The sequence below is a fragment of the Solea solea genome, chromosome 2 (genome assembly GCF_958295425.1).
Source record: "Solea solea chromosome 2, fSolSol10.1, whole genome shotgun sequence".
NCBI lineage: Eukaryota > Metazoa > Chordata > Actinopteri > Pleuronectiformes > Soleidae > Solea > Solea solea.
The window spans coordinates 34,848,623-34,870,986 of NC_081135.1; the positions used below are offsets into that span (position 1 = coordinate 34,848,623).

General features: G+C 40.9%; 2 protein-coding genes across 5 annotated transcripts; both read right to left on the reverse strand.

Annotated features, from left to right (window-relative positions):
- Window positions 1–296: 296 nt before the first annotated feature.
- LOC131477654 (rhodopsin kinase GRK1-like) lies at window positions 297–7,090 on the reverse strand. Of its 2 annotated transcripts, XM_058654854.1 has the most exons (8): window positions 7,031–7,090; window positions 4,663–5,557; window positions 3,481–3,608; window positions 1,993–2,150; window positions 1,824–1,907; window positions 1,602–1,726; window positions 1,300–1,501; window positions 297–1,208 (listed from the first exon to the last, which is right to left on the reverse strand). In XM_058654854.1, exons 2-8 carry the CDS (start codon window positions 5,359–5,361, stop codon window positions 919–921), a joined length of 1,686 nt encoding a protein of 561 aa, XP_058510837.1. In that variant the 5' UTR covers window positions 5,362–5,557; window positions 7,031–7,090; the 3' UTR covers window positions 297–918. The 2 variants fall into 2 exon arrangements, with proteins under 2 accessions (XP_058510837.1, XP_058510836.1); XM_058654853.1 differs by lacking the exon at window positions 7,031–7,090 and having other exon boundaries at window positions 4,663–5,900.
- Window positions 7,091–8,620: 1,530 nt separating this feature from the next.
- On the reverse strand, window positions 8,621–19,691 carry tfdp1a (transcription factor Dp-1, a). 3 transcript variants are annotated; one of them, XM_058654855.1, is made up of 12 exons: window positions 19,533–19,691; window positions 15,973–16,056; window positions 15,703–15,769; window positions 15,430–15,551; window positions 14,698–14,819; window positions 14,411–14,576; window positions 14,176–14,322; window positions 14,019–14,087; window positions 13,177–13,328; window positions 11,253–11,419; window positions 9,939–10,017; window positions 8,621–9,838 (listed from the first exon to the last, which is right to left on the reverse strand). In XM_058654855.1, exons 2-12 carry the CDS (start codon window positions 15,982–15,984, stop codon window positions 9,700–9,702), a joined length of 1,242 nt encoding a protein of 413 aa, XP_058510838.1. In that variant the 5' UTR covers window positions 15,985–16,056; window positions 19,533–19,691; the 3' UTR covers window positions 8,621–9,699. The 3 variants fall into 3 exon arrangements, with proteins under 3 accessions (XP_058510838.1, XP_058510839.1, XP_058510840.1); XM_058654856.1 differs by lacking the exon at window positions 19,533–19,691 and adding an exon at window positions 18,145–18,243; XM_058654857.1 differs by lacking the exon at window positions 19,533–19,691 and adding an exon at window positions 16,548–16,720.
- Window positions 19,692–22,364: the final 2,673 nt, after the last annotated feature.

The following is a 22,364-nucleotide window of genomic DNA, read 5'->3' on the forward strand; positions in this document are numbered from 1 at the left end:
CTACAAAAACAAAACTATTTTTTGTGATTAAACAAACATACGTATTGGTAGTATATTCAGTTTGCTACCAAAAAAACCCTCCTAAATTTCACCCACTGGACCTCTGAGAACATTTTAACAAACAGCATAACATTTTGCATTTATCATGGTGCCTCACCTTTTGATAAACTGTAAAATATAGCTTTAAAATCTAGGAAAATAAAAGCACTCACTATAAACAGCATACATGCTACATAAACACAATGGAGGGAAATGAAGATCTTAGATGTTCAACATGTGACTGTCACTTAAAAAGCACTGTAATAACAACATATGTACAAAGCCAGTGGCCAATTCAATTCACACATTCACGGTGGAGGGAGCTTTTCATTCACTTTGAATGGTATCAAATCTTGCTGAAGGGCATTGTGAGTGTATTGCTTTGCTTTGCTAGCACTGCCACTAGAAAAGTTTAGCATTTCCATCTTCTTACACAGCACCAGCCAATCAAATATTTAGCCACCAATTTAGCAACATTAGCGACTCTTGCTGCAAAGTCAACAAAGGCAGACACTGGTCTTCTTACTTCTGCCTCCAGAACCAAGCTTCAACTATGTCCACTGTTAAGCAAGTCAAGTGTACGTGTGAGGAAAATGCAATGTAAGGGTGACGATTTCAGATTTTTCACTCTGGGACACGTTTTCCAAAACTAGTAATTCAGGGATCCCAAAACTGCAGTTCCATGTGGATAGAAAGCTGAAAAAATACAAAAACTTTGCAAATTCTGCTTAACTAGGTGTGATTTGTACGGGTGCTAAATCAATGGTTCAGTCCATTCCAGGTAGAAAATCTGCTTTTTTCTGTTCATTGTGATTCTACAATCAGAAGAGATTAGTGTCTGTTCTGAATTTCTGAGTCTTTCAAGACACGTCATTCACTCTACGACGTGCAGCAGGTCGATGACTTTGGCTGCTCTAGTATGGACTCCCTGCGGAGGTCATTTGGGAGGGTGCCGTCAGGACCCCAAATGTTGAGTTCTCTATAAATACCCATGTCAATCATCTCCTCCTGCCAGGGGATGGCGATGTTGCCAGTGGAGAACTCGTCAAAGAAGGTTTTGTCGGGGTCCTCCAAGGCCACGCCCTTCACCGAAGAGAACGCCCCAACGTCATCCAGACTTTTGGCGTACACCACTTTAGGGTCAGGGACAAAGGGAGGCGGTAGAATACCTGAAGAGGTGAGACATGGAGATTCAACATCTTGAAGACATTGTAAAGATCCAGATAGTAGATAGATAAGTTAAAAAGTAATGGATGATACCTGCGTTCAGTTTCCTCCAGTTGATGTCTTTGAAGAATGGGTGAGCTCTGATCTCGTCACAGGATCCATTCTTAAAACCCATCCTCACATCGACCTGTTTGGCCAGCAGCCCTTCACAGAGCGACTTTGCATTCTCAGTGAAATTGTCCGTATAATCCGCCACCCGCGTCAGCACGCGCTCTTTCATCTCCTCACGGTCGACCTAAACAGGAGACAAATAACCTCTCATCCTCCCATTCATTTATTTCACGGCTTCAGTCGTCATTGTGTACAAGCCCAATAAATCATGGGGTGGACTTAACCTTCTCTCCTCTGTTCCTGTACGGGTTCTTAGCAGCTATGAACTCATACAGAGTCACTCCCAGAGTGAAATAGTCCACCGAGGTGTCATATTTCTCTCCTTTCAACATCTCCGGGGACATGTAGCCTGCAGAATTCAAAGTCAAACAACAATGTAGAAAAAAGAAAGGAATTATTATAAAGTTATAAACTAAGACTACACCTTTAAATGCTGATTAACCCACCTGGTGTCCCAGCGTAGCCTTTGGTCATCGTTTTGCCTTCTTTCAGCTCCACAGCAAGACCCAGGTCAGATATACGTACGTTCCCTGTTCAGCAGTAGAACATCTGCCATTAATTACAGACACAGGTGATCGCAAACTCACCCATGGTTAACTAGAAGCGATGGTTTACCGTCATTATCCAGCAGCACATTTTCTGGTTTGAGGTCCCTGTAGATGATTCTTTTCTGGTGCAGGTGCTCCATGCCCTGAATGATCTGAGCCGTGTAGAAACAGGCTCTGGGTTCTTCAAAGCCCGGCTTGGTCTCATCCACCAGGTAGATGTGGTACCTTCAGTCAACACAGGACAGGTGAGCCTCAACTACAATATACAATGACGGTAGGTAGGTAGGTAGGTAGGTAGGTAGGTGAAAGTAAGGAAGCTAGTAAGGGAGGAAGGAAGGAAGAAACAAAGGTGGGTGAAAGGGAAGGATTCTCAGTTAAGGAGATAAGGAGAAAGGAAGCTAGGTAGGTGGGGGAGGGAGTAAGCTAAGTTGGGAAGGTAGGTAGGTAGGTAGGTAGGTGAAAGTAAGGAAGCTAGTAAGGGAGGAAGGAAGGAAGAAACAATGGTGGGTGAAAGGGAACGATTCTCAGTTGATAAGGAGAAAGGAAGCTAGGTAGGCAGGTAGGTAGGTAGGTAGGCAAGAAAGGTAGGGGGGTAGGTAGGTAGGCAGGCAAGAAAGGTAGGTAGGTAGGTAGGTAGGTAGATAGGTAAGAAAGAAATGTAGGAAGAAATCTCAGTAGATGGGAAAGAGGAAGGAAGCTAAGGTAGGTACCTAGGTAGCTAGGTACGAGAAAGTAAGGAAGCTACTTAGGGAGGAAGAAACAAAAGGTGGGTAAAAAGGAAGGAATCTCAGTTGATAAAAGGAGGAAGGAAGCTGGGTAGGTGAGGAGAGGATGGAACCCAAGTTGGGTAGGTAGGTAGGTAGAAGGAAGGTAGGTAGGTAGGTAGGTAAGAAATGTAGGAATGAATCTCAGTAGATGCGAAGGAGGAGGAAGCTAAGGTAGGTAGGTAGGTAGGTAGGTAGGTAAGAAATGTAGGAATGAATCTCAGTAGATGCGAAGGAGTAGGAAGCTAAGGTAGGTAGGTAGGTAGGTAGGTAGGTAGGTAAGAAATGTAGGAATGAATCTCAGTAGATGCGAAGGCAGAAGAAAGCTAAGGTAGGTAGGTAGAGTGGAAGGCAGGAACAAAGGTAGGTAAGAAAGAATTGATATAGGAAGGAATGGGAGTGCAAACCTGTCAGCACACATTAAAATGTAATTGTGGACAAAGTCACTCTGAACTAATCTCATTAGACAGTTATGGTATTTTAATGTTGTAACTCAAAGCTTGAATTGAAATACTCAGGATTATTCTTGTTGTGCTAAAAATAAATGTTGATATGAAGCATAAAGTCAGACTATCCTCAACAGCTGACTGCCCTCTGAATGTTACTGCAATAAAAAAGCAATGAAAATATTATATGACATACAATCCATCTGAATAGCGATGGACAATGAACGAATAATCCATGTGAATGTGATGACACCGTCCTTCAGAACAACCACCGAGAGATTAATTATACTACATTTTCCAGATGGTTAAATAGATTTCAAATGTTGCATCTGAGAGTGAAGTTACTTGAGGTCTCCTCCATTCATGATGGTCATGACCAGACAAAGTTCGTCCTTTGTCTGGAAGGCGTAGGCCAGAGACACAATGAAGCGACTGTGAACCTTCTCCAGAATCCTCTTCTCCACCATCGCACCCTGCAGGACAAAGGTAGCAAATGCACTTTTGAACGATAACGCACAAGAAAAACAAAGACAACAGTAGAAGAAGTTCTGGGAGAGAGAACAAAACATGTGCGGTATGTTTTCATGTCATTGCCAAATGTTTGAGAGGTCAAAGTCCATTTTAAAAACGACCACCGCAGACAAAGTCAAGGGCAAGATACAACTGTGCCAAGGAGTTCCATTCAGAAGAGCTTTTCACTAAAGCTCCCTGTAATCACTCTATCCCTGTGTCAGTGTTTAATACTGCAGGCTAAAGCCCATCGAGGCAGAGGCAGGGACAAAGTGATTAGCACCCACACCTCAGTGCAGGACACTCTCTCTGGAACAAAAACATGTGTATTCATCAAATCAATACGTGATGACGGATCAATTAGGAGAGTTTTGTGTTTTCCCCTTAAATCATGTGGAAAAATTGCAATCATGTGGTGGGTATAGTGAGTAAATGATTGAAAAACAAGAGCCAAACTTTATAATAAGGAAATATTGATGATATCAATAATCTAAAGGATTTTACAGAAAGATATTTGGTTTGTATAGATTATTTATTACATTTATAGACGAGAGAGGTGGTTCTGCAAACTTGAGAAAAAAATCCTCAGGAGAATTAATTTGCTTTAAATATTCATTTACAAGTTTGATTCTACTTTTCCTTTGTTTTAAGTATTTTTTTAAAGGGTTAGGGTTAAAATGATCTCAATCTAAAGGGAGCAAGTTGTCGTCACATAACTTGCTTATTTTTTTAATGAACTTCATTCAGGCTTGGTTTGTTAGCGATTTTCCATTATCTGTGCGTTTATAGGTAAAGTGAGGGTTGAACTGAATAAATTGATATTAATAGGACGTACATCAACTTCAGATTGATTTAAAAGGATGCTGGTAGGTCAGACACTAAAAAAACAAACAATAAAAACCTGCTTTATGTGTTTTTATTGTGTCCTTAATGGTTGAAAATGTTTATTAACGTTGGCACAAATCTCTTAAAATAATATTACTGGACCTAGAGGCATTAAAAGTAAAGTTTCCTCACCTCATAGCCTTTCCTCTTCTTCAGCCTCTTCTTGTTGAGTTTCTTACAGGCGTACAGTTTCCCCGTGGCTTTCATCTGACACGCAGACACCTCCCCAAACCCACCTTTCCCCAGCACGCGGAAGTCCAGGAACCAGTCGGCGTCCATCTGCTGCATCTCCAGCCACTTCCACTGCAGGAACCTCTTCAGGTACATGCTCTCCAGGTAGAAGATGTAGGGCGCTTCCCGCAGGTAGGCCAACGTCGTGGCCAACGCCGCGGCGAACAGATCGTCCTGTACCGACTCCTGGCCTTGCTTCACCTTAGCGATGATGTCCTCAGACAGGAAGGGACAGTAGTGTTTGGCCGAGGGCTCCATGTACCGCTGGACAATCTTTGAGGCCTTGTTCATCCTCTCCGAGTCCTCTGCCAGGTCATAGCTCTCGATGTCCTTCCACAGACGGCAGGGCCCGTGATACTCTGGATTGGCGTCCAGGAATTCCCGAAAGAGGCGCTTGCCAATGGGCTGCTCCACGCAGATGATGTCAAAGGCCAAATCCAGCGTGTCCCTCAGGCCCTCGCACACGGTGATGTGGGGCAGCTTGAGGCGAGAGTGGTACTTTTTGTCCCGGGCTGTTGCGGCGTTGGAGCCGTCGATGCTCCCGCGGGCGTTGATGTAGGCAGAATTTGCCACCACCGTGGTCAGCCCGCCGATGTCCATGTCGTGGGGGGTCGGTGACTGTTTAGGCGACGCAGAGAGGAGACATGGCGCGCGGAAACGGGGGCAGAAGATGACGAAGATGAGGCCGCAGGAGGAGACAAAGGTGGGACAATACGAAGATCTCAGGAACGTCGCAGAGGAGCATGAGAGGTGGAGAGGGGATGGAGGGCTGGTGCCTAAACTAGATCCCAGCACACTTTGAGCAGTGTACCCACACACACACACACACACACACACACACACACACCTGAGTCAACACCTTTCAGTAATCCATTAACACCCTAATGCCCCAGACAAAGTGTGCGGGCACATGCTGGAACAGTACATAGAACAGACAGCATATGCAGCTGGAACATCACCAGTCCACATTTAGATGAATCATATGTGTCAAAAACATTTTTAACAGTGAGGCCTTCAGGAAATAACTCTCATGTCTAGAATAAGTTATATTAGAAGCAAATGTTGTAAGACAAGGTGCTGAACGTCTAACTTAACACAGTAATATCGTACTCCAGTATAAACTTGTCTTGAGGTTTATTGGACCTCTGCACTCTTAAAGAGATCACAGGAGTAACTGTCCCCACAGACCCAAGACTAGTCTTCCTGGATGACTGGAAAACAAACTCATATTTCTAAAAAAAAAAAAATGACCTAACTACTGCCAACAAGTGTATAGCTATGTAATGGAAAGATTGAAATGACAGAAAGGAAACAGGAACTAAGGTTTGAGGAAGATGCGCCTTTTAGCAGATGTGCTTTCACCACTCCTGCCACTTTATTAGGTTTCTTGTGTACCTAATAAAGTGGCCATTGAGTGTAATTTCAAAGAATATCCATTTGATTTGACTCAACTTCAAATCGCCACAGGAAGTGACCGATTTTAAGCAGATATACTATAGATACAAGTCATGAAATAAGACTCATATGTACATAATAGCAGACTCTGGCAGATTAAATGAAGGGTGTGTTAATGTCAGACATGTGTTACACAGAACACTTCGTCTCACTTCTGTCAGTTTCAGAGAATCAGCTGCAAACGTCAAGCAAACGGAAAATTTCCCAGCTTTTATGCAGGTTGATACATATACTGTATATTTATTTTGCAGTATACCTAAATCCTGATGTGTATAATTGAATTATCTGACCAAAACATAAACTATTCTTTTAGAAAACAGGGAAAAATATCATACACTGTCTGAACTTGCAGGATAACCTTTATTTCTGCAATGTTTCAGACCTAGACCTCCATGAGGCAAAGAAGCCATAAAAGCCAATAAATCATACTTTAAAAGACAAAATGAAAATGTTAATCATTAAAATAAGCTTTTTTTTGTCATTAATTCATTATATTTTTTTTACCTCACTGGTCTCTTGCTACTTTAAAACAATGCATTGACATATTCTCTGTGCTTGTGTGTGTGGACAAAGGTTCCCCACAGCCTCCACAGTCCGCCTGTAAACCAGCCCTCGTCTGTTCTCCATGTCAAAAACATTTGGACACCCTTCATTTAAACACAGGCTCAGTGTGTCAGTGACAGCAGTCACACGAGGATAATCCTCACGTTTAAACCTCGAGTTTAAATGAAATGTAACTTTTAACGACACATGAAACTGAGCTGTGGCTGAACGTATGACACGCAGACACGAGTTAATAAGTCGAAGTTCTCACCTCACACGCAGCCACCGTCTTCATGCAGTTTTCCTCCCTGAGACTTTTTTTTGTCCTCTGAGAGACGCCTCCCCAAACCCACCTTTAACCCCCCCCCACATGGAAATCTACTGTACGAGAGGCAGTGAGCTGCACCAGGCACATCATCATCATCATCATCATCATGAAGAGAGCTGTTCAACATGAGTCTCGACTGCAGAAAGAAATAAACATTTTAAAGGTGTCATTTAAAGTCAAGTGTTTAAAAAGAGTCAGATTTTCATTTGGCAGAAATTTAACATGAAATTACAATCACCGGATTGTACGAATTGCTGTTTTCCATCATCTCAGATTAAGCCTTTTATATTTCTATCGAGCCGGGTCAGCTCTACACTCGCCGCCATTTTGGACCAAGCCTTGTTTTGACTGCAGCCTAAATTGGATTTGTAAGCACGATATATCCAATCAGAATCCAATCTTCCCAACCAACATTTTACGTTAAATAGTGCAAGCAATCAAATCTATTGTGCACTTGTCCACACTGACATCGTCTAGTCCGGTCTTACACATGGATTTCTATAATTACAGGCCACGCCCCCAGAAATCCCAAACATTTCTAAATTGATAAGATTTCTAAACTATTCTCAAAATAAAATCAGATTTCATGTGGGGGTTTCAAAAAAATCTGTCCCGATTTAAAAAAAATAAATAAATCAAGCAAGATACAATGTGGTTTAGGATTAGGGCTGCAGGTTAAACAAGGGCTCATATTCGCCAACACACTTGGAAGAGAAGAGTGAGGTGATGGATATTCAGCTGTTGCCAGTGTTGCTACATTTTACACACTGTACCTTTAAAGCTGCTGCCAGTGAATTACTCTTATTAAAATCTGGGATTAAAAGACAAATATTCTGCCTGCTGTCACTGATCTGGAGCATTTGCTCAGTGACATGTGTTAGTCGAGAAGAAACTTCCAAGGATCCCAAAAACACTTCATCCAACTTTAAATGTAAATCCTGATTTGTCAAACTTGTGTCTCTTCAGTAAGGTGCGGTCCTTAATCAGATATTTATGAATCCGATTCATGGTCATGCAAGTCAGAAGAGGGCGTGGCCTCACCTCCAATTAGACCCATAAAAGTTCAGAAATTGGAGGGTACATGTATGGATTAAAATGAAACAGAATGTGTGTATGATCGACTTAATGCGAGAGAAATAAGACAAAGCCATGTTTTGTTTTGTTTTCTATTAGCGTGAGTGGCAGCCATTTTGGAATCCTATATCGGAGTTTGCAATGTTGGGAAATATCCACCGTCAAACTTCCGACGAGGAACTCTGAAATTCTAACTTGTGGAAAACACTAAAAGCCCAACATGAAAGCCATCAAATCTGATTTGTACTGAATCGGAATACAAATCATAACACGGCCAAAGAGGCGGTCAGATGTACATGAATAAAATAATCTAAACATAATTTCCAAACCTATCAGATCACAGGGACAATTCCACTTCTGAGGTTTGGCCAAGGTTCCAAGAATATGAGCCAACAGCAGCTTTAAGTGTCTGATATTTTGAGAACCGTGTTCAAACCTGATTGAAATATAGATGCAAACTTATTAAAACAATCTATATTTAATTTGCAAACTTATATTAGATTACAGAAAAAGGTATTTGGAAGAGTCAGTACATGTGTTGCTCAGTTTTAAAAGAGATCTTTGAAGGGAGCACATCAAGACCTACACAACCACACATTTTTTTGTTACATCAATAATTTTATCTTTACCACTGGCCTCTAAAGGATACTATAAGCTACAATCGTCATAGGATTCATATATGTAATTACAAACAAAGCTTATTTACCTATCAGGAGCCTGGGTTATGAAAGTCCTTGACCTTGCTGGTGCCATTATTTTTGTAAACACTACCAAGGCGTTAACAGGGTGGTGGTGATGGAGAATTCCTCAACTCCAATACAAATACAAAAAAACAAAAAACAAAACAGAACTAGCAAATGAGATCAGAAAAGCAGCTGCCTACAGAACAGAAGGAAGCCAGTCCAACAAAACCGGGGTGGGAGGTGGGGGGGTGGGAGAAGAAACTATCTCAAATTATTGCCCAGAACAGAAAAACAAAAAAGTATCAACACATCTGATGGAGCCCCATCCTGAGATGACGTGGCAACTGTAATCGGGCCTATTCCCGAAACCATGGTTACGCAGACGTCACGCAGACCTTTACGGCCGTCATGGGACACTTTGAACATCATCACGTCTGTTATACGCAACTGCAAAAATAATAGGAAATAACTATTCAAACAAGTACATTATACATTCTCCAACAGCAGTAGGTTTTACAGAGGGTTGTTTTGTTTTTGTTTTTTTTTACTGGGATGGCTTATTGAGAAGTGGATCGGGACATACAAAGACTTCAGTGTGGTGGCAGCCAAGGCCACAGTTCCCTTGGATGACACCACCCCCCCCAGAGCTGTAGTGCAGGTGCACGTGATTCAGGGGCAGGAAAAAGATGGGTGCCATAAACACACCTCTGTTCAATTTTCATGTACACCCCTGAGAAAGCCAGACAGAAATACAGGCATGGGGGAAACAGGGAGGGGCTGAAGAAGCACACACAGGAAGGGGTGTTTTTTTTTTTAGGACTGTGCTTGTTGGAGCGGCGAGAACGCAGACCCGGTCTAGTCTTCGTCGTCGTTCTCGTCGTATTCGTCCTCGTCGTCCTCGTCGCCCATGTACGACACTGGAGTCTCCACGCGGGAGCCGCTGTAGTGAGAGTCGTTTGAGCTGGAGGCCATCGTCCCGTCAGTGCAGCCGTCACTGCAACAACAACGAGGAGGAGGAGGAGACGGTTAGAAAACAAGACCGTTTGGATTGGGAGGGGTTTTGTTTGTGCAATGACAGGTAAGGCTTCTCTCACCTGCTCGCTGGGTAACGCGCTCCGTTTGCCGAGGATCCTCCAGTGATGTAGACATTACTGATGGGACCCTTTGCCATCTCTGAAAACACAATGAGAGACACAAATGCTTTGATGAGACCCAAATTCATCGCTCTGCTGGAATGAAGACCAGCTGCAAGTGATCGCATCACGTTACGTCTTTGTTTTTCGCAATCAGAGAGCAATTAGTAAACAAAATGACAAATCCTCTAGACATTCATCCACAGCAAGTTAAGATTCAATTTCCTTCCTGCAGTTTTTACCCTCACATCCACTTTAAATCCATCAGAAAAATAAGTGACGTTATGTTGTTCTCAAAAAAGGGATTAACTTTGTGACCTTACGTTTTCCTGTGAAAATGGACACAAGCCAACTAAACGATAATGGCGTGAGTATTTCATCGCAATGCATAAATCCATCAATTTTGGAAGGGTAATAATACATAAATGTTATTTTCCATATTCGATTGATCCATCAATTATTTCCTCGATTAGTCGAGTACTTGTTTGGTCCATAAAATGTTGAAAAATGCCTGACCTGTGTTTCCCAAAACTCAAAAATGATAACGTTCTCAAATTCTCAGTTTCAGCAAAGAAACCATACAATGTTTACATTTGAGAAGCCGAAACATCAAGGAGGTTGTTTTAATTACATATATATTATATATTAAATATTTTTAAATAAAAAAACACTCAAACCGATTACTTGATTATTAAAATAGTTGTAGCCCAAAAACATGTCACGTGTACGTGTGTGTGTGCAGGGAAGATTCAAATATCTTCATAAGGAAAGAATGCCACGTAGTATTCAAACAAAAAGTAACCTAATTCCAAATGACGATATCGGCGTCAGCTACGTTAAAAGCGTGACACACAACACGACCATAAACACTTTTTTTTTTCTGTCTGTGGCCTGTACAGATCGTTATTTTGATTCCCCTCACAATTTTTGATTAAAAAGCAAATGAGTGCGTTATGTGCCAAACTAATGTAAACTGAACTGAACTGCTTCTTGTAACTGTTGACGGACCTGCCGTCGGTGTATCACACTAATCGACTGACGACTTTCAAGTGTTTTAAGTGAACTCAGATCAGCGTTACTCTTTAACTTGTGGAATCTGATTCTGATAGTTTGAGTCACTGACAATCGATCATTACGTTTTATCGAACCAATTCACAAACTTATAGCAAGGACAGCGTTTCAGCGGGAATGAAAAAAGCTCCATACAAGTACAAGTGATCCAACAGTACATTATTAAGAAAGCCAACATTGAAAATGAGTCTAGGAGGCACTGACCTATAACATAGGGCTCCAGAGCTTTGGGCACCAGGTTCCGCGCAACCTTCAGATCCTCTGGAGAACACTTTCCCACCTCCAGACCGCAGGCCATACCCATACGCTTCAACACCTCGATGTCGTCGTGGATCTCAAACATGTTGTCGAAATTGAACAAATATTCAAACCTGCGGACGGGAAAAGACAGAAGCCCATTATTATAATAGTTATTTTTAATACATTTATCAGTGAGATAATGAAAAAAACAGAAAACTTCAACTTAACTGAGGTGTTTGGAAACATGTTTTTATGAGCAGTTAAGTAATCGTGTATGAACACAAACAAATCCGGCTGTACCATAGCAATTGCTATCAAACTGAGGGTAAAAACCAAGAAATGTTCTAAGATTATGGGAGAACATGACTCAAAACTAAATTATACATATAACACACACGTTACCTGACACTTAGTCAGGTTCAGGCATTGCACTTGAGAAAAGTGTGGTTGTCTCACAGGTAAATGGAATTGGCGTCTAACTAGTCTTGTTTTCCTGTTCTTATCAAGCCCCGCTGCGAGTCTAAACATGGACTGCTGTGTTTGCAAAAACAACCGGTGTCCAATAAAACTCTTCGACGCAACAATGGGATTGTGAAACTCCCACATAACAGATGATAGTGTTCAGATAAAGACTCAGTCAGTCAGTAAGTCAGTGGTGTGACAACTCTTCTCTCTGAAAAAATAAAAAAAAACAGTCTGGAGAGAGCGCACACAAACCCAAACACGTTTGATTCCAGCCTGTCAACAAGTTAATTAGTTACAGCAGATACACTGTACCAACTGATATTTAGATAGATAGATAGATAGATAGATAGATAGATAGATACTTTATTCATCTCACAGAGAAATTCACACGGCAACAGCGGCAACAGCGAAAATGAGAAAGCTGTGACGGACATGTTTTCTGTGCTTCTTTGCTCATGATTGTTGGTAATGATCGCTGGTGAAAAAGATGGAGATGAGAGAACAGAGGATGTACTTCTTCTACTCCCACAAGGGGAAAAGTTTGGGTCAATTTCCTTATTTAACTGCATTGACACCTGCTCTGACACCAGGGGGAGTTAAGGGTTAAATTGCTATTACAAATTTCAAGTTAATGTAAGGTTTATTTTTCTAAAAAAAGAAAGTGTCCTCTAAAACAGTGTTTCCCAAACCGTCTACAGGGACCCACTTTTTAAAGAAGGCAAACTACCATGGCCCAAACATAAAGCGTGACAACAACACAGTTATGCATAATGTAGCAACTTATTTCCAGCCATAAATAGAAACATCTCATAAATTAATCATTTCCAAGAGAAGATTAATTTAAACCTAATTTATGTATGTTTTTTTTAATATATAATCAGAAATATTAACTAAAAAGTTTGGGGAAATTCAGAAAAACCCAACCCAGTGCTCGGGAATCCCTAATGCAGTCATAAATGAACACTTAAACTACATGAGAGCGCACTATAAAAACATTAATGGCCTTGATTAACATTAAAAGTCAAACATTTTAATTCTCAAATGGTTGTTTTGCGTTAATATCTACTTCTGAGGTTTATAAAGTATTTAGTAGGACAGTCAGGGTTTGACCTTAAACCTCTGGCTTACAATGACCTCATTTACCCACTGTTTTCTGAGCCATTAATGGTTTAACATGTCTGTGTCTGAATGATCAAATGAAACCTGCTGTAAAAAAAACTTTGTTATGAGCTAATCTGCCAGGGGGAGAAAAACACAGATAAATTATTTCCTGTGACATAAATCATGAGGATGTTGCATTTGGTTCTAAAAGGAGAAGCAGCACTGACGTCGCACCCCTGCTGCACCACATGCTGCTGACTGTTTTTCCCAGGAGGTTAAAAAAACATGTTCAATTTAAAAAGCCTGAAAATAAACCACATACTTGTCATTGGAGATGCTGCAGTCGATGACAGTTTTCTTGCTGGTGTTGACGATAATAAAGGGAAGATGGATGATGGAGTTGGGAGGTGGGGATCTGTTTGCCTGCTGTTCCGCTTGTCTGTTCCTCTGAACCAGGTTTTTAAAAGCTATTTGCTGTGAACAAGAACAGCAAAGAAAGATGAAAACTGTAACCGAAAATGTACAATACTGTAATTTTCATGGTACCAACGGCATTTTTTCATGCATGACAATGAGTGAGGGGTTGAGCGAGCGAGAGGCGCAGTTGTGCGTGCATTACGTGACAAGATTTGAATTAAATCAAATAGAATCTTACAGACGCAGATCCTCTTTTTGGAGAAAATTCTTCTTGTGCTACCATTTCAGTTCTGGAACCTGTCAATTTATGCCTCACCACCTGCTATTACTACCACAGTTCAGCTAAGACCTGAGCATGTGTTTCGGTGGTGCAGCAGTGAAAAGGGTCTCCCCTCGAACAGTGTTTTGGTGCGCCATGTTCCATTTGTCATGCGATATACTGTATGAAAAACGTACATCATAAAAAATAAATAAATACCGGTTTGGTAAACTAAAAAGAGTTTGTTTTGGATTTGTTTAACAAAGTAGACATTATTTCTTGAGCCATGTCGGCAAAATCCAGCAACGCAAATGGTTTGTAGCTCTGGATGTTTTTTGGGGTAAATTCTGCTCACACTACAACAAAATAAAATTAGCTTTATGGTAACATTATCAAGCTTTACTGACAAGTTATCACACACATTCTGCCATTCATGAATGCCACGAGGAAAAGGTAGATGTTACAAAACTCATTCAAGTCTTCCTCACCTGCAGTATGAGCTCCTGAAGTTGTGATTGTTTCTGCTTAATTCTCTCGAGCCGCCTTTGTCTTTCCACCTAAAGTTAACACAACAGTGACAGGTGAAAAGAGGGTAAACAACCTCCAAACAAGCCCATATACAATGTGTATTTACTGAGATTATACCTCTAGATTTTGGCACTCCTGTGCTGAGTTGGTGGGCAGGCCAATCCACTTGATTTCTTTTTTCTCTTTAGAGATAATGTTCATGGCCATGAGCACATTGAGAGCGTCGTACACACGCCGCCGAATGTTCTTCTGGTCATACACATGCTACAAGGGAAAAATCAAAGCTTTAAACTTTGATCAATACAAAGGAACCCTTTTTTTAAACATGCGTATAAGATTCAGATTTGCTCACCGAGTCATTGGGCGACATGTGGTTGTCTGCAGAGCTGAATTCTGCCACCAGTTCATCTGCCACCTCATTATAAGTGGTTACTCCTTTCTTCTGCACCTTCTCACATACTTTCATAGAGAAATGCCTCAAGCCCTTTCCATTCTTGTCCCCTTTCTTCCCCCGTTTTCTGCAGGCAGAGCACATCACCCACATTAAACCAATGATTACTTTGTCAAAAAAAAAGGTATAAAGCATGTTAATTACATGTTTCCTAACCTCCACAGGGTTTGGACTTTTTGAGAACTTACCCTGATGACCAAGGGGAGGCGTCCGATGGTTGACTCTGAGTGAGGAATTGGGAACTTGGTGTGTGTGGACTGTTTACCAAAATTGTACTTGATACTGTGGGCCTCTGGGGTGTTCCAATCACCTGCAAAGAACACGAGAAGAGTTGTAACTTTTCATATAGAGCACTGGAAATGTGAGGCTCACAGTATAAAATAAATAAATGAATCCCCAAAATCTGTTTATTGAAGTCTTGGTAAATTACATGGTGTTACATAAGTAAATGTGAGAAAAATCTATTACTTTTTCTGATAAGAAACAATCTACACAAATCTGACCGTGGCTGCTGATCAACTGAAGACATTGCTTAACTTAAAATTCACATCCCTTGTAATGAAGTATCTAAGAGGTGTGATCTATTCCTTCACTAAAGGTGTTATCTAAGCTGATTCCCGTTCTGTATATATTCCATATATACAGTATAATGAGATGATGGGTGTAATCCTGCTGACTGTAGAGTTGATAAGCTTAGGATCAACTGCCTCCACCTACCTCAGCCCGGTCACCTCACAATGATAATGGAGGGGCTTACACAACAGTAAGACACTGCAGAGACACCCAGTGAGCACATCTACACAAACAAACGCATCTGCAGGACACTGACAATTTACAAAGCAGACCTTAAGGTTCCAAACTCCCGACACAAATGGGGTTGTTACAAAACAGAACCCTGATTTTTGTGGAGCATCACTCACCATGTGTGGCAGATGTTGCATGTGTGCAGCAATGTTCACGTTCGATGGCCCAAGGGTTTTGGGGAGTAGCTGTTTGGCCAAAGGTGCAGCTGTGGGCTGGACAGTTACCAAAGATAGGACGCCTAGAAGAAAATATGAGAACACCAGTAATGAGTAGAGCCCTTGTTTGAAACTCCATTGCCCCCTGTTGTCCAACTACTAGCACACCATACTGGACTAACAGAACACACTTTGATATGTCAGAAAAAACTACTTCCAGTAACTACTTTGTACCTTTGCTGGGGCTCAGATTCTGATCGATGAAAACCTTCAACTCGCCATTTGTTTCAATCAGACCAACCTACAAAAGGTAATACGAAGTTAATATTAGTTCAAAATAAGCAGCAGTAAAACAAAGTTATGGCAGATGATTTAAGTGAGTTACAGCAAAGTGTCAAAATCATTTTCATCTAACTTTAGCCACAGTACCCTTAAAATGACATAAAACCACAATGTTTCCCAAATAATTTTCTTTTTTTATAAAGCAATTAAATAAGTACTTACATCTTTTGCCATGATCCCAAAGGACCGGAGAAGTTGAGATTCAGGTTAAAAAAATATTTTCCTCTTTTTTTACTCTTCAAACTCCTAAAGAGAGAAACACAGAAAACAACATTTTGACATCATATTATCTGGTTTTCAACTTAAATTTTTATGCATTTGCTCAGTCGGATGGCAGAATAAAGTTTTGGTGCCTCTGCAAACATTGATGAAATTTCAGAGAACAATATAAATATCCTCAGCTCATCCCACACTTTCCAAGAGCATGAGGGAACTATGGTAGCCTTTGAAAACCACACCGGGTGTAGCTGCCAGCAAGCACAAATAATGTTGTCCATCAGCTGATAAGAATACCATGGATACAGATGTTTTTACATTGGTTTATGCATCAGGTTTATGTTTTTTTTTTTGTTTGTTTGTTTTTTGTTTGATTGTATAGTAAGCTTCTGCTTCAAAATGCATAACACATGCTCTGACTAGTTTGTCCAGTTGGGCCACTCTAGATACATGCCAGTGCAAGATGGCAGCTGCCATAGAGCAAGGTCCTTGTATAGGTTAAGTATATATAAAACCCTTACCCTCCATTAAACAGCTCCAGCACTACTCAGCTCGACTCGATTTTTTTCCCTCTTCCATTATGGATAGTATCTGGTCCCTGTTGCTTTTGTTGGTACCTGCCCTGGCGAGTTTCCAAGCGAGCTGAGCCGATACTAAACTGTGACGCCAACAGACTGCTGGCCACCTATTGATCAGTGTTGTGACTGGAAGTCATGAGTGTGACGTCCGACACAAGAATCAAACCATACAATGCCGAATCAGTTAAAAAGACTTCAAAATCTCAAAACATCCATTAATCTCCAACATTTAGCAAGAACATTTCTAAAACCTTAATATTAAACAGCAGTCTGGTGTATTTAGCGACAGCAGTGCCAAAAGCCGGCGATCGTGAGCCGAACCACAACCTGTTCAGTCGTATTTCAGTTTAGTGACTGTTAGTTCAGGACTGAACTAAACTTTTTAATGAACCGACTCTAATGATTCAATACACTGAAAACAACTGCCTTGCCCGTCACTAGTTTGTGTCGCATATTAAACAACTTTACAGCAGTTTTACACAGCTGTGCTGTGACGACCCCACCCGCTGTGAGGACATACTACATAATGGAAAACGATGTGCCTGATAACCAAACCGAGTCGAAAAGAGCCAAGTAATGCTACAGTAGAACTTTATATGGCAAAAGCGCCATTACTCCATGGCGACATAAATCCAATGGTTTTTGTGCTACAGCAATAATACACTTTTACAAACATGTGTAGTAAATTTAATTTCTGTAAATAAACCCTCCTACATGATACACACTAGTTGCTATTGAATTTTTAAAAAAGATGCAACTCAATCAAATGAGTCTGTATACCTCTTTTCAAGACATTATTGCATTCTGCATGTTTCCCCAATACTCTACAGGCCTCATTTGAAAAATATTTAGTTTTTGCGTATTTACAAAGCAATTAAACTTGTTTCTGAAGTGAGGCCCATTTGAAGTGCTTGCTGCCAAGCACATTGTGTGTGTGTGTATGTGTGAGCTACATCACTGACGTTCGCTTGAGTTACAATGCGAAAGTAAAGGAAATTTCCACATTTTTGAGAACAAGCTCAACCGTGAGTATCTTGCAGGGTGTGTTCCTGAATGCGGCGTGTGTGCAGAAAAACACATCAAACCAATCCCTCGATGGTCACAACTTTTACCAGGCTAAGTGTGCAGGAGGCCTACTCCAGGTACCGAGCACGTCCTCCACACAAGCATCGTCAAAAACTTCTACTACAGGGCGCACAAACGTGCCAACTTCATCACACCGACCGCAAAAACACATTAACGGGATTTAAACGACTACACAACACGGTTACAGACGTGACGGCTGCATGCATTTATGTGGTACCACGTTAGCACTGGACAGTCTTTTGTTGAGTGCAACGAGCTAACAGTTAGCGTTACATCCAGCTTACGGGCGCAAGCTAGCTGGCTAGCTTGTGCACGCTTTGAGGAGGTTTCCCTTAAAAAAATGTAGCATCCCTTGGTACAGTGCTACAAATCCCGCACAAATTGTGCACGGGGTTAACATTTAGGGAGAGTATGCGGCAGGATAAAGTTTAAATCGTGGTTTGTGTGCACTTACGAGTGCACTCTCCTGTTTCTTCGACGGCTGTTGTTGTTGGCATTTGAGATCGGAGGAAGAGGAGGTCTAAATCCCTTCCAAACAGGAAACAAACTAAGTATTGTCGAAGTACTTTTTTAACATTTCTACACTCGTATCAAGGGATAAAATGCCCTAAGTGTGACGAGCACCTGACAAGTGCGTTTATTGCCGCTACAAGTCTGTGTATTTCACTGTTTACTGCGGTCAGAAAGTAAGGGATTATATACTGGCAGGAGGTTGATGAAAAATGGTCGTTTTCAATTGAAGACAGGCAGAAAAATGAATGGGGTTAAAGAAGAGAAATGACAGCTTCTTTATTCCGACTGATTGCTGATAACTTTACAACACTTTTGATCTGTGAGACAAAACACTGTTATTGGAGCATCCAAATACATGCACCTTCATGACTTTTCACATGCTCTAAGTGCATATTTTTGTTGATGTATCACAATATTTTATTCCATATTCTCTGTATAGCTTTGATGTTTGTCCTTGTATTCAATATTTAACTCATCCTTAGTGTAACTGTTTCGTCTGCTGTACTTACATCTTCTTTTATATAGTAGTATTTTATATTTTTTACCATGTTTTATGTTTGAACGGTTCCCTATGATCCTAAAATCAAGCCACTATGCCACTTTTGGGACCAATAAAATACATCTCTCTATCCATATTTAAAAGAAACACCTCACAGCCAATGTCATTCGCACTTTGCCAGAAAAGCCTGTTGCTGGTAATGGTTTATTTTAATGAATATGTGTTTTATTGACAATCTTGGTCGCCGGTTTAATGCCAAATACAGGTCAGTAAATAAAACAGTGGCTTCGCCGCATTGAGTGAACATAGATTACTTTACAAAACACACAAAGTAATTTACGATTTAACATTTTACTACCTATTAAACTGTCCTGTACGTTCAACTTGAAAACAACACCAAGGTATGTGTAACTACGAAATGATTAACGTTACGGGAGTATCCTCTACGTACAAACAAATTGGCAAATTGTCAAATGACGCATGGAAGTTGAACGGCTGTGGATACTGCTACATTAAAGTGGAAAGTAATGCGTTAATTTTAATTTTGTGACGACAAAAACAAGCTATTACGGTTAGAAAAGCCCCGAACACCTGCGCTTTGTTAGCCCGCTGTTGCTGTGCTAGCCTGGTAGCTAGCCGCTGAGCTAACCCCACAGCTGTCATCGACAACACCACAGTTAGCCGGGCTTTCGCCGCGGCTAGCTGCGCGTTACTACGTGGCTTATTTTAACCACAAGTTGACCAAAGTGATTACTAAAACGTGTGCATAAGTCGGTGAACTGTGTTTTAGGCCGAGCTTGGCAGCGAACACGTCGAGAAGCTTGACTTACCGGTGCACTTCGCAAGTTAGCGTCACCCTGTGTTTAGCCCTTTCTGTCCGCTCCCCGTTAGCCTCGCTACAGCGGCGCGTCTCACAATCTGATCTTGGCGGTGCCTCACTTTCGAGCCGTCTGATTGGGCAACATCGACGTGACGTCAGCAGAGCAGTCAAAGTAGTTCCTGCCCACTTCCTGCATCTCCCGGGTACTGGAAGAGCACCAACCGCCTTCTGAATGTATGTACTGCCACCTGCGGTACAGGAGGGTGGAGGTGATTTTTCACGTTTTTTTCAGTTACCCCTTAACCAACCTTTTTGGGAACTACATGCGGGGTAGAGACAGTTTTGCATAAAGAATCTTACCAGAAAATGAATTTGGTAAAAGTTGAAGTCACTTTTTATCATATTACTTAAGTAAAACACCTTAAAGTATATGACATTTACTGTAATGAAGTATTAAAAGCAATCTTCTGATATAAAATGTAACTAAGTTTAAGAAGTAAAAGTATTTTAAAAACTGAGGATTTAGGATTGAGCAATGGTGGATCAGTGGTACGGCATGTTTTCTTTCAACTGGAAGGTTGTGGGTTCAATTCTTGGCTCTGCTAGTCTATATATGTGTCCTTGAGCAAGACACTGAACCCCATGTTGCAGTGTGTGAATGGGTATGATAGATCATCAAGACTAGAAAAGCTCTATATAAATACAGACCATTACCAAGTCTTCTTCTTCTGATTTTATTTGGTAGTAATGAGTAAAGATAGTTAGAGGAAATGTAGTGGAGTAAAAATAAAAGTTGCTAGAAATATAAATAAGAAAGTCAAGTATTTGTGCTTTGTTACATTACAACACTGGGCAGAGGACAATACTGGAGGACTACCATATTATTTGCATTTTACCATTTAAATTATGAACACTATGCAGTAAATTGTGAACACATTATCACAACGATTATCACAAATTTTTTTGTCAACAATATCAATGATATTTTGAAAATAAAAAAGAACCTTAGTTGTATAAAAATAAAAAAGAAAGAGTCATTAATGGTCAGCATTTTGTTGTGAGGTGCAAGTCTTTGCTTTCCGATGGACAATTCAATGAGCGATCACAATAATCAACCAATTATTCACAGCAATTTTGTCATTATTATGCAGCACACTTGTCATAGAAATGTGCTGTGGGCACCTTATTTCACACTCAGTCAGGTCTAGGGTTTACAGAAAATGAACAAAAAAAGTTAAAATGCCTTGGCATCAAGCCAGAGGTCAGAGGAGAATGACCAAACTGGTTTGAGAGGCAACAGTAACACTGTGTACCTAATAAACTGGCCGGTTTTCCACCTGCAGCAGCTTTCACATTATCAGTTCAACAACAAAACAAAAACACTTCACAATCTGTGAATGAGTTGGTATGAATATAGTAATAGCAATAGTTTTCCCTCAGCAGCAGTAGTAGCAATGTAATAATTGTTTGCTGTACATGCTGCTGTGAGGGTGATTAAGTGGCCTTCCTCACTGTAATCAAACAAGAAAAACGAAAGGCTGGTGCCCCCAGATACTCTATCAGCTGTGTGCGCCATTCAAACTTTCTGAAGGGTGGAGTCGTTTTCATGTGAGATAAAAACACAGCTGAGCAAGAAACCACACACTCTCTCACACCCCACGTGTTATCCTGCTGTACTGAACACATGGTCCCAGGATTTTAAATTTGGGCAAACGTAAAACAATATATATATACACACACACACATATATATACATACATACATATACATATACATATACATATATATGTAAGAAACAAGCACAAAAGTGAAACAAAATGAACATCTTGTAACTGTATCTGACAGACCGTGTATAAAAGGTTAGGGATGTATGGTATTACTGACACAATAAGGCTTCAAATTCTATTATCGCATATCAGCAGTTTTGTAAATGACCTTCTCCTTTAGAGGAAAATCCATGATAAAGTGTGGCACATCATCCAATAGGTGTCCTCCTGGTTGCAGGTGAGGTGACGCCTGTGAACGGAGCCACCAACGTATTTACACTCATGTAGTTGTGAGTGGAGTGGAGACGCATTGGAGACTTGTTGCATTCACACTTCTCTTCAACGTGGTCACAATGTGTCTCCGACCACCTCTCGTTACGGTTTGGCAGATCAGATAAGAATCCGTCCTTGTGTGTATTTACATCTGTACGCACATGTGGTCAGGCACTATCTGATTGCAATCGGATCACAGAAAACACATTTTAATTCCAGGTGTAAAGGGGGTCTATAAGAATAAGTGGGTGGAGTTACAGTGAGGTCTTCTGTTGCTGTTGTTCATCTGCTTCCTCTATATACAATGGTTTTAATGAGTGGATATATGAGTTACTGTTGCCAATCAGAATGCTTCAAAAATAATAAATACTGGACGAAAGACTACCCCAGCTAATACTAACACTGTGCAAATGGACCAGCAGTAAATATGTGCAAAAATATTCCATCATATCTTGTTTACAACTGGTTTTATGTGGATTAACAAGCTTGGAGGGGCTTGAAGAAGCATTCAGTTTCACACTAGGCAGCCATACAAGTCTGTGACAAACCTTGGGTGTTTCCTGCACACGACGAACACCATTCTGAAACGAAAGCAGGTCAAAAGCACTTGTCAATGTGCACGGGGCCTCGGACTGTTTTAGGTAAGTGCCTCGAGTTACATAAGCACCTCACTATGAAGTAGGCCTGGCCACAAAGAAAGAAGTTTGCCATTTCAGATCGCGGTTCAACCAAGGGCCTTTCTGTGTGGATTCTGCCTGTTCTCCCAGTCAGAATTCTGACTTTAATCTCAGAATTCTGACTTT

What these genes read in the sequence shown, in the direction of transcription:
- LOC131477654 (XM_058654854.1), bottom strand. Translation starts at nt 5,361, where the DNA reads ATGGACATCGGCGGGCTGACCACGGTGGTGGCAAATTCTGCCTACATC. An exon ending in TGTGCTGCTGGATAATGACG is followed by an intron (nt 1,908 to 1,992) that starts GTAAACCATCGC and finishes ACTGCTGAACAG; the next exon opens with GGAACGTACGTATATCTGAC. An exon ending in ACAGGAACAGAGGAGAGAAG is followed by an intron (nt 1,502 to 1,601) that starts GTTAAGTCCACC and finishes TCTCCTGTTTAG; the next exon opens with GTCGACCGTGAGGAGATGAA.
- tfdp1a (XM_058654855.1), bottom strand. An exon ending in ACATGTCGCCCAATGACTCG is followed by an intron (nt 14,323 to 14,410) that starts GTGAGCAAATCT and finishes TTTCCCTTGTAG; the next exon opens with CATGTGTATGACCAGAAGAA. An exon ending in TTCAGGAGCTCATACTGCAG is followed by an intron (nt 13,329 to 14,018) that starts GTGAGGAAGACT and finishes TCTTGTTCACAG; the next exon opens with CAAATAGCTTTTAAAAACCT.